Consider the following 12,438-nt stretch of genomic DNA (forward strand, 5'->3'; position numbering starts at 1 on the left):
AGTACCCCCAACAGAGGGGCACATTCATTATGGTGGTCTGACAAATCAGTTACCTGAAGTCCATCATTTACATCAAAGTTCAATCCCCCCCTTTATTTAACACAGGCTCCCATAGCTTTCTATCGTGAATGCACAATTCTGACTAAAAATATCACCTTACTTGAAGAATGTTAAGTCCATTTATCGTGTACAGTAGGAATTCTGCTACAAAATACTAAAAACATAGCAGGTGACTTACAAGAGCACAGGAAATGAGCAGGAGGGTGGGAGAGTGCAGCCAGAGTGGGGCTACCATCAGGGACACAGGTTCCAGCCTGGAGGCTGTGCATCTCTATAAGGCCCTGCTTCCTATTTCACCTAGACACACAGTCCCCCACACAGGAAAGCAAGCTGACTGGCTTCCTGTCCAGAGCCCCCAGCCTTGTTCAGGTACTATGCCTGTATGTAGGATTTCCTACTCCCCATAGAGCTGAGGACATCAACAAGAGAGGGCCCTGCTCCTGCACCGAGGGAGCTGGCGCTCTGTACAAACCCACAGAGGGAACAACCAGGGGACAAACTGAAAGCAGCAGTGGTCTGTGAAGGATATATACTACAAGAAGTAAGAGCCAAAGAAAATTATTTGGGGAAAGGCTTCCACAGAGTCATGGGTCTAAAGCTGGGTGGAGAGGAGCAGGAGGGGATGGTGTGACATGTCCTCACAGTAAAAGCTCTATCTAGCCTTTCCCCACCTGAGGACCCCATGTGGGGCTTCAGCTGAGCCTGAAGGGAAGACCTGGGGCTTCCCTGAGGAGAAGGAGCCCTGCCATGGTAGCTCCTTCAACTCACCTGGTGCCCCACAGTTTTCTTGTGTTCTTTGGCTGTCTGGCCTGGTCTGCCTTTGGTGGGCTTTGCAGGAGTGCGGCTAAGGGGCATGCGCCCTGATGAGGTGGCTGATGTTGGACTGATGGCCTTCTCATCATCTTGAAATAATTCTGGTAGCATCTTAAACTGGGTCAGAAACAATAGAAGATAATTACACTCTAAATTAACTCAAATGTAAACCTTCACAGAAGACCTGGAGTCCATACTACTTCCCTTCCTTAAGTAATCCCTTTCAGAGTCTCATTCCAGAAGTAATCAATATCTATCTGTGTTAGGAAACAAAGATATGAGAGGAAGGTGACACAAATGCTACAAAAACATAGGAGGAAAAATTTGGTGATTCTACAGCCATGTTTGGGGAAAACAAAATCAAAACTACTTCACTCAAGCAGCCCCTGTGGCACAGCGGTTTAGCACCGCCTGCAGCCCAGAGTGTGATCCTGAGACCCAGGATCCAGTCCCACATTGGGCTCCCTGCATGGAGCCTGCTTCTTTCTCTGCCTGTGTCTCTGCCTCTGTGTGTGTGTGTGTGTGTGTGTCTCTCACGAATAAATAAATCTTAAAAAAAAAAAAAAAAAACTACTCCACTCACACTGGCAATCCTAATCTACAGAAATGTCCATTACAAACATATTACTGGTCTTGAACTACAATTATTTTATGAGCAAAATACTAATTGAAAGTCTTATCTTATTACCTTTCCTCAGGTAAGGTAAAATGCTTTATCATTATGCTTCATTCATCTACCTACTAACACAAATGGTGAGCACCAGCTAAAAAAAACTCACTGAAAAATCTCAGCAAGAAGGGTGTCATGAACTAGTTCTCCAATATTATAAGATTGAAAAATAATCACGAATTAATTTTTGAAAAATAACATAGATTTATAAGGAAAACAATTAAAAGCCCTATTCTTGTCCTGGATGTAACCTTTTATATTTGTTTTCAAGGGATTGATAACTTGATTGCATAATTTCTGCAATCAATTTTGTGTTATACCAGGTTAGCACTATGAGAGACTATTAAAAGATCTGGCATTTAACAAGTAGATGGATGGTATTAGTCAATATGGTTAGGAGAAATTTTATGGAATGAAAGAGACTTCAAACTAACTGACAGGAACATCTTGAAACCTATGTATCTTCAACAGTGACACATTCTGCATAAAATTCTTCAAATTATAATTGCAACTACTAATTATTTGTCTAACAACTTCAGAAATAATTTTCTTAGTAGAGTTCTTTCATTAAAAAACAAAATCAGAGAACTCCATTTGCTCATAATGTGTATATTTAATCATAAGGGTAATTTAAGAAATAACTCATGATGTATAAAACAAATTGTTATACAAACATACCAATAATGGTTGCTTCTCCACAAATGAATATATCCCTTTTACAGAAAAAAATATACATATATCCTAGTTTATTTAGCTGCAAAGAGGAAAACATGTAGTACCACTATCTTGTATTACAAGCTGTGTTCCAAGAGAAAAAATAAGAGTCCCTAATAGATTTGAACCCCAAACCCAAGTTATGTGTATCATGATGCACCATCTCCCCGCTTTAGCTGTAACAATGCTGCATAGACTGCAATCACTCCAAATGATTCCCCAGAACACATAGCTACCTTCTGATAATTAAGGATCTACTAGCCATCAGAAAAGTTAGTCAGAAGAAAGGACTGATTACAAGTGTCTAGGGAATGAGAACTTGAGAATGTTCCATTTAAGCTAAATTGCCTAGGCAGAGTATTAGAATGTTATGGTTTCCATCACTATTCGTAAATAGAAACGATTTATACTCTAACTGAATACAGCACGCTGAGGGACTGGCACCATGAGAGATTTTTCTTTTATACATCATTCCTCCTATAAGCTATAAAGCATTAATGCCCAGTGCTTATGAGTGTAAGTAAGAAACTGACTTAGATACCGAACTGACTTTCAGCTCAAGTCATGATCTTAGGGTCCTGGGATCAAGCTCCGTGTCATGCTCCCCACTCATCAAGGAGTCTTTGTCTCCTGCTCCCTCTGCTTCTACCCTACTATCTGTCTCATGCTCTCTCTTTCCCTCTAAAATAAATAAATCTTAGGGCAGCCCGGGTGGCTCCGCGGTTCAGTGCTGCCTTCAGCCCAGGGTGTGATCCTGGGGACCCAGGATGGAGTCCCACATCAGGCTTTCTGCATATGTCTCTGCCTCTCTCTCTCTGTCTTTCATGAATAGAAAAATAAAATCTTTTAAAAAAATAAATCTTAATTAATTAAATGATTAAATGATGCAGCAAAAAACCTGTTTTCTCTCATCATTTTTCACAAAGGCACAAGAAAGTCTACAACCACTGTGGAGATAACAATTTCACATAAAACTCAAAATATTGCACAGTGGTTAAGAGCAAACTCTGAGCAAGTCAGCCTATGTTTTGTCTTGAAAACTTATTAGCTATGAAATCTCTGTCCTTCAGTTCCCTCTTCTGTAAAATGTGATGATAATATCACCTCATTATAAAAATTACATGAGTAACATTCGTAAGGCATTTAAAACAAGAATTGACACACACTGTTATGTATCTGATAAATTAAAAACTAACAGTAAAGCTAATTTTGTTAGAAAACTCATTATTGTTAAAAAGCTAATGTTTAAGTAATTAACACTTTATTGAATATATCCTGATTGAAGAAAGCCTATACACTGTTACCTTGCTTGATTTCAGAACTTTAATTTGTTCTTCAAAAACAGTGTCTTTATTCTTTTCCAGAAAGCCTTCACACTGGTATTCCACCTGAAAACACATGCAAAAATGTTCTTAACTAACAGACTTTTTGAACAGATATTATTATCATCAACAACAAAAGTACGTATTAGGCTCAGGATCCTACTGGCTCTCAGCAAATTGGTATCAATTTTATTCTACGAAACCAGTACCATTCTTGGGAAGAAATACATGAACTCTAGAGTAAAACTCCTCAAATACTGTTTTTCCCTAGGGAAGAGTGGTAGTGCTAATTAGTTATGGTCTGAAAGATCCTCCCAATTCATAGGGAAGCAGACTCATAAGAAGTTGACCCTCTTCTTCCATGCTGGCAGAAGAGAGCTCCTCCGTGGCCAACCCAACGTATCTTCTTGTGACTCACATCACTACCCAGGAAGGGTAGTCCTCTTGGGAGAGAAGACACTAAAGCTAGAGAGAGATCAGAAGGAACAAAGAGCTGTCTGACAGAGGGTTGAGGTGGTGCCTGGGTAAATACTGTATGATCTGGTAAGTGAAACTACCTGAGAGTGTACTTCTTGCTTCCAAAACTCCAGTGACTTAGGGCATCTACCACTCAAGTTGCTCCCCAGCCTATAATACAAAGCCCTTAGGTGACCTAATGTCATTCCCAGGTTTCCAGGTAGGATTAAGGAGACTCAGATCCTCAATTCCTGAAGGAAACTCCAGGAAGTTTACCCCCAAAAGCCTACCCACGTTTCCTTTAAATATAAAAAAATATAAATCTCGTAGCTCCTGATTTTCTGAGTACACCACTGAATTCATGAAGTAGCAAGTCTGCATACCCTGTTAGTAGGGACCCAGTACCTCAGCCAGAGGCTGACACAAGCCCACAGTCTCTATTCTAACCCCTCAAAGACATCAGCAGTCTGAGGCAGTGACCTGCAATTAAACACATTAACATTTTTTTTTTCACATTAACATTTCTACATTGAAGTATGTAAATATCCAGCATAACTGAGATAAATAGACTATACACAACCTCGTGTTAGTTAAAGTCAGAGATTAGGTTTAGCCATAAAATGAATTATGAAAAGACTTCTTAGTTTTCAGAGTTTCTTGGATTTCAGAATTATAGACGATTGTAGACTCCTATTTATTTCATAATATAATTCTATTTAGGCTAAAGGAAGAGAAAACCAACAAAGCACACTGAAAAATACTTTTCCTATAAGACCATAAAGAATGCAAGTTTCAGCAAAGATAAAAATATCTCGACTATCACTTTTTTCCTTCTTTGAACTTAAATATTCAGAAAGAAAAAAGGTAATAAAGCTTTCTTACTTTGTCAGCAAAATGTTGGATGATGAAAGCTTTGTTTGATAGACGGGGCTTTTCAAAGAGTGCACATTTGTTCAAATGTGTGTTGTACAGTTTTTGGGCCCAAGTGTCATCTGTACCTTTAGGCATCTACATTCAGGGGAGAAAGGAAAAAAAAAACAACAATGGAAACAAGGTGAATATTTTTATGAGACTCTTCTGATGAATCAACCAAGGGCCATTTTTTGGCTTTTCTAACAACTTTTTTATTCAATTAGGGACTCATTCCTTCCACATTTCTGCTAGATGCCAAAAATTAATTGCTAATGAAAAGCAAGGATTGAGACCTTCTCATGGGTGACTCAACCCAATCTTTGGGCAACTCAATCTGCCTATACCAGGAATCATCAAATAAATATTCTGTTTTTAAAACAAGAGCCTCGCAAACAAAAAATGAACTATCATGATGTCATGTATTTTTTTTCTAGGTAAGCTATGTGTCCAATGTGGGGCTTGAACTCATGACTCCTGAGATCAAGAATCACATGCTCTACTGACCTTGCCAGGTGCTACATATCACATATTTTTAAAAATTTGTTAAATAAAGGTAACATCTGCAGAGAATGAAATATTTATATAATTCAGAAAGGTTTAAAATGAAGAGTAGGGGCACCTGGGTGGCTCAGTTGTTTCTGCCTTTGGCTCAGGTCATGATCATGGGGTTCTGGGGTCAAGCCCCACATTGGGTTCCCTGCTCAGCAGAGTCTGCTTCTCCCTCTCTTTCTGCCTCTGCCCCTGACTTGTACTCACTCACTCTGTCACTCAAATAAAGAAAATCTTTTTTTAAAATAAATAAAGAGTAATCTCCTTTCACCATTTCCACCAACTTTTTTATCTTTCTGTCTAGAGGTATGAACACAAGTAGAATCATTCTGTAAGCTCCTTGCACTTTTTTTAAATAGTAGCAGTCTTGTATTTATGGCCATTAAGCTGTTACTCATTTTTTGTTCTTATAAAAATGGTCACAAAGGCTTCTTTTACATATATACCTTGGATACTTTTGCAAGTATATTCATAGGGTGAACTCCAGCAGTTCACCATTGTTAGGTGCAAAGGTACCTGTGGTTACAAATTTGATAAATATTGTCAAATCTCCTCAAAATACGTTGTATTAACTCACGCCCTACTATCAATGAATGGTACTATCAAATTTAACCCTACCTATCTGTGGTGTGTGGTGGCTCAGTCAGTTAAATGCCAACTCTTGATTTTTGGCTTAGGTCATGATGTCATGATCCCAGGGGTCCTGGGATTGACCCACTTGTGCTCCACATTCAGCGTGGAGTCTCTTGAGATTCTCTTCCTCTCCCTCTGCTTGTCCTCCCATTCACATGGGCACCTCTCTCTCTCTCTCTCTCAAAATAAGTAAAATCTTAAAAACAAAAACCAAAAAAAAAAAAAAAAAAAAAAAACCCTTGCCTATCTGATAGGTAAAAAGCAGTATCCCATTTTTTATTTGAATTACATTTTTATATAATTTCAAGTGAAACTGAACATTACACTCATTCTTAATGTTGTAGGGAATCTGGATGCTTAGGAGGATCAGTCTATGGTAAGTTGTAATTTATGGCATATAAACTAAAGAGGAGTTAAGAAAAAAGATAGGTTATTTGTCTAAGATCACTCAGCAGTAAAGCTGGATATCCATTATTTTCTCAACATGCTGTGTCTTCAAATATTAAAGCTAAAATTCCCTTTCTACCAGATATATTAGTAATAAAGAATAAGCAGTAAATTTAAAAATTATAGATATTTAGAACTATTATTCAAAATATATTTTGTATGATTTCTTGCATATCTTTAAATATGTCATACCACTGAACAAAAAAAAAGTACCAAATACAAGCATATTGATAACAAAAGTAGCTAACACTGGTGGTAGTTGTGTCTAATGTCAATTTTTCACATAACTTAGAAGCAGGTGAAAAAAGAAAGGAAATTCTCCAAGTTTCTAATTTTTTTAAAAAAAGATATATTTATTTACTTATTTTCGAGAGAGAAGGAGAGTACGAGTGGGGGGAGGGGCAGAGAGAGGGAGAGAATCCTCAAGTAGACTCCCCGCTGAGCATCAAGCCTGACTTGAGACTCAATCCCAAGGACCCTGAGATTATGACCTGAGCCAAAATCAAGAGTCAGCCACTCAACTAACTGAGCAGCACAGGTGCCTCAAAATTCTCCAGCTTTCAATTGTATTTGGAAACCTTTGGGTCTAGTGACCCTTTGGAATGTAAGTGGGGTGACCTCTCACTTATTGCCACAATGGCACTTCATGGTATACTAACGAACCTCTACTTGAATCCACTAACCTTCTGACCTTGACATAGCTCTTTTGATAGACTAGGTACATCTGCAAATCATATTTACCTTGCATTCTTCATCCAGCAAATCTAAAATGCCCAGTTTAGATTCTATAAGATTAATGCAAGGCTGATTATCATAAAAATCTATGAGTGTCCATGGAATTTGTTCTTTCATATATTCTTCTTGTTCTAATTTGAAGACATGCTGAAATGAAAAAGACAAAAAAGAGCTGGCATTATTGAACAGTACAAGTAATGTTAGTCAAGAAACATTTATAGAAAACAACTTAGATTTTCTAAGAGGATATGAACATAATTTGAGATAGTCCATGACATTCAGCAACCATAATCTTGTGGGAGACACATGATTTACACATGGAGAATAATATAAGAAGCAAATAAAAACCACAGATAGTAAAACCTCAGCTATACAGGATTGTTGGTAAACAAGATTTACTTAGTAAATCTAAGTACATAGATGCATGCGTTAGACAACTGACAAATGTAGCAGTATTTTATATTTTTTTATGTATACATCTAACATTGCACTATATACTTTTTGGCCTCAGATTATTGCACAGTGCTGCTAACGATGCCTTAGCTGGCCTTGAACAACTATGCAGAGCAGATGCACCCTGGACCACTGAACCAAACTGGGTGATGCTTACAGCATAGCAAAAATAATTCTCTTAAGGGACAGTGATGTTGGAAGTTCACGTGCCTCAGAATTAGATAACAGTGTTTTATGTCTGCTTCCATTATCTTCCATAGTCAGGGAATCTTTGGCTCAATTTTCTGGATTCTTCATCCAATGCTACAAGTAGCTGCAAGAAATACCAATTCACTTCTCTTTCTGCTAAATGCTTCTACCACCATCCTCACCATTGCTTCTAATCTCCATTCACTCATTTACGCAAAAATACATATCACCTGTCTACTATGTGCCAGTCACTGCATACAATTAACAAACTAGACATGGGTTCTGCCCGCATGAGTTTGGAGACTAATGGGAAAAACAGACAGAAATAAAATAATCACAAACTGTAGTAATGTTACAGAGGAAAATAATGCAAGCTATGAGAGCAAGAGTCCTCATGAAGTTTAGATATATGGTGGTGAGGGAAAGCTTCCCAGAGGAAAGACTGTATGAAATCAGCTCCGCAGATGAATGGATTTCAAGTTACTCTAGGCAGAAGGGCAATCCAACCACTGATAGAGTTCTTGCTTCAGGCTGCCCAGCCAATGCAGCAACCCACAACTTCTTGTCTCCACAAGATGTTAATGACCTCTACTCATTGTTCTTGGGGATTTCTGTTTTCCTTTGTCTCTTGTGTGTCCTTGTTCTCTCACACATTTTGATGCTTTTTCTGGAAAGAACAGCTCTCTCTATGACCAGACAACTCATATTTTCTAGGACCCCAAGCCCCATGAAACTTAGGTGTCACCAAGATTTCTGATACATATTCTCCTTGTGCACCTGGAACTTTCTCACTTTATTCTGTACTTATTATAATGCCCCTCTTGGCTCATTTGCAGCATTTACCAGCTGCAATAAGCTTTAATAATTAAAAACAAACAAACAAAAGGGTCACCCACATGAATATTTATATCATGCTAACCAGAAAGCAAATTTATTCTGCTCTCTTGATGAATGAGAAGGCAGATAGGGCACCATGTGTCAGCAGGATGCCTTGCCTGATGGCACCAATATTTTACAAAACAATGAGCCTTGTCTTTTTTTAATTCAATAATTTATATGCCGTCACTGACAACAGAAACACTGGTACAGATTTTGTATGGGCTTGATTCTTACACACATTTCTATGCCTAGGTGGGGAAAGTCCATGAGGCCTCAAAAATTCTGGATACTTAATTGTCAAAAAGACAATGTGGGCACAAGGTTCAACATGGCTAGAGATCCTTGGTCAATCTATAATGCCTCCAAGCACTAAACATGCCAATAACCATTTTGATCATGCCCACTGCCCCACCCATAATCCCTGCCAAGGGACTGGCCCAGAGCAGCCAAGCTCTTTACTATAAGACCCCATGTTCCTAGTCACAGCTGGTCAACTGCTAGAGATCTCTGAGAGAAAAGTGAACAAAGTTATGATTCTCTTTCTCAGGTGGAAGAATTTGGAAATGGGCAATTAATAGTGCAAGCTGAAGCCAAAAGAAGTCAAGATGAATGGGGATTTCAAAGAAAATTAAGGGGATGAGAGGAGCAAGCTAACCACTGCTGGGTTCGTAGGAAGCTTGAAGTGAGTGAGAAAGTTGAAACCTTGAGAAAATATATACATAAGCCATATGACAGTAAGAGGGAACAAACACTGTGCAGAGAAAAGATAAGATGCAGTATAGTGTGTGTGTGTGTGTGTGTGTGTGTGTGTGTGTGTAGAGAGACAGAGACTGAGACAGAGACAGAGAGGAGACACAGATGGAAAGAGAGGGAAAGAGAAACAAGAGAATCAGAAACACACATGCAGAAACATGGGGTCCTTATAAAATAGACAAATTAGCAAGTCCCTAATGAGGCCAGTGTTGGTTCCTTATATTGATAGTCATGTTGTGCCAAAATGTACTTGGAAAGAGCTCAGGTTGTGGCTCTGATTAAAGTATTAAGAAACTCAGTAAAACCTTGAGAAAAGATAATGCTTAATTTAATCTCTGATAGGTTTTTATGTTTCTTTTTTAAATTTTTTAAATTTATTTTTTTATTATAAATTTATTTTTTATTGGTGTTCAATTTGCCAACATATAGAATAACACCCAGTGCTCATCCCATCAAGTGCCCCCCTCAGTGCCCATCACCCAGTCACCCCCACCCCCCGCCCACCTCCCCTTCCACCACCCCTAGTTCCTTTCCCAGAGTTAGGAGTCTCTCATGTTCTGTCTCCCTCCCTGATATTTCCCACTTATTCTTTCTCCTTTCCCCTTTATTCCCTTTCACTATTTTTTATATTCCCCAAATGAATGAGACCATATAATGTTTGTCCTTCTCCGATTAACTTATTTCACTCAGCATAATACCCTCCAGTTCCATCCACATCGAAGCAAATGGTGGGTATTTGTTGTTTCTAATGGCTGAGTAATATTCCATTGTATACATAGACCACATCTTCTTTATCCATTCATCTTTCGATGGACACCGAGGCTCCTTCCACCCAGGGCAATTTACACATTTAATGCAATCTCTATCAAAATACCATAGACTTTCTTCAGACAGTTGGAACAAATTATTTTAAGATTAGTGTGGAATCAGAAAAGACCCTGAATAGCCAGGGGAATTTTATTTTATTTTTTTAAAGATTTATTTATTTATTTATGAGACACAGAGAGAGAGAGGCAGAGACACAGGCAGAGGGAGAAGCAGGCTCCATGCCAGGAGCCCGATGCAGGACTCGATCCTGGGACTCTAGGATGGCGCCCTGGGCCAAAGGCAGGCGCCAAACCACTGAGCCACCCTGGGATCCCCAGCTAGGGGAATTTTAAAAAAGAAAACCATATCTGGGGGCATCACAATGCCAGATTTCAGGTTGTACTACAAAGCTGTGGTCATCAAGACAGTGTGGTACTGGCACAAAAACAGACACATAGATCAATGGAACAGAATAGAGAATCCAGAAGTGGACCCTCAACTTTATGGTCAACTAATATTCGACAAAGCAGGAAAGACTATCCACTGGAAAAAAAGACAGTCTCTTCAATAAATGGTGCTGGGAAAATTGGACATCCACATGCAGAAGCATGAAACTACACCACTCTCTTACACCATACACAAAGATAAACTCAAAATGGATGAAAGATCTAAATGTAAGACAAGATTCTATTTATGTTTCTTATGCAAAGATGAAAAATAGAACAATCACATTTTTATGGAAATAGTCATAAGGCTAAGGTTTGAAGATCACCTCTGCATTATTTCACTGTGTTAAGTAACTTAACTTGCTAAATACAGATGGTTCAAATTTTCATCAGAGTATATGCAGTATTTTTTTTTAAATCAATCAATCAAATGTTTGATGATGACAAGCAACAATCCCTTGTCCCATCCCTCAATCCAGTCTCACTCTCTGGAGGAAACCATTTTTAACTTCCTTAATTATTTCTTACTGATACTTACCTCTAAAGAATATGTGTACTTCCCGTTTTTTAAATTTGTCCATTGGAAACATCATCTATTGATTTCTTGATGAGACAGACGAGGCTAAATTCATATATACCACCTCTCCACTGCCCTTCTGCTTTCCTCCCAATATTATTACTTTTGGTTCTTCTTTTGATTTTTACTAATTTTGTAACTTAAAACTATACCTTTAAACTTCTTTTTCTTTATCATTAACCATGCCACCTGACCTCTCTCTTATTAAGATGAGGATACTAAGGGCTCTTTTCCTATCCTTCAGCTAGCTCTCTTCTCTTCCATCTTCAATTCCTATGGGTGACTTTTTTGTTTTGTTTTTTGGGTGACTTATTTTTAATATCCTCTTCCATCAGTACTAACAACCATCCCAAATCTTGCACTTAGAACTGTGCCTGGCACTTTACATACTCTAACTCATTTACTATATACAACCATATGCAGTAGGTACAATCATTACCCCCATTATACAGATGAAGAGACTAAAGCCCAGGAAAGCCAATTAACCTGTCCAAGGTCCCCTGAATATTCAATGCAGAATGGGATTCCAATCTAAGCAGTTTACTTTTGAAGGTCTGTGTTCCTCACTATTGTAATCTACTGCCTCTCATTTTTAAATATCTTGAAACCCCCCAATACCACGATAACACTTGAAGATACATTATTACTTCACAAGAGCCATTCTCAAAATATGCCCATTGCCATTGTCATGGTGAATGTCTCAGTCTATTGAAAAGAGAATCTGTAAAAGAATATGTAAATAAAATATGCAGAAAAGAGTGTGTGTTCTGATTTTTCATGCTGGCATCTTGCTAATACAGCAAGTGAGTTAAGACAGTCTTAACTCCACAGGGACAATACACTGAAGGATATCCTAAGCTCAAAACTTCATACTGCCTATGTTACTACCCATCACACTTCCTGCTTCCATCACTCAACTTACTTCAACTGAGTTTTTACTATTTTCAGACTGTAATCTGAAAATCATCTTGAATCTTTTCTGGGTCATAATCATTTCTTTAATATTGCATTAATTTATTAATT

At 38.3% G+C, this 12,438-nt stretch overlaps 1 protein-coding gene across 4 annotated transcripts in view; it reads right to left on the reverse strand.

The window, feature by feature from the left end:
• Nucleotides 1–12,438, reverse strand: part of MYO5A (myosin VA) — a 183,936-nt gene that overhangs the window by 66,757 nt on the left and 104,741 nt on the right. For all 4 annotated transcript variants that reach the window (XM_072808558.1, XM_072808557.1, XM_072808556.1 and 1 more), the window contains exons 12-15: nt 7,318–7,458; nt 4,918–5,043; nt 3,562–3,645; nt 829–990 (exon numbers count right to left, since the gene is read on the reverse strand). In XM_072808558.1, coding sequence (XP_072664659.1) covers nt 829–990; nt 3,562–3,645; nt 4,918–5,043; nt 7,318–7,458 — 513 coding nt within the window. The remainder of the gene's footprint in view (nt 1–828; nt 991–3,561; nt 3,646–4,917; nt 5,044–7,317; nt 7,459–12,438) is intronic.

The sequence above is a fragment of the Canis lupus genome, chromosome 32 (genome assembly GCF_048164855.1).
Source record: "Canis lupus baileyi chromosome 32, mCanLup2.hap1, whole genome shotgun sequence".
NCBI lineage: Eukaryota > Metazoa > Chordata > Mammalia > Carnivora > Canidae > Canis > Canis lupus.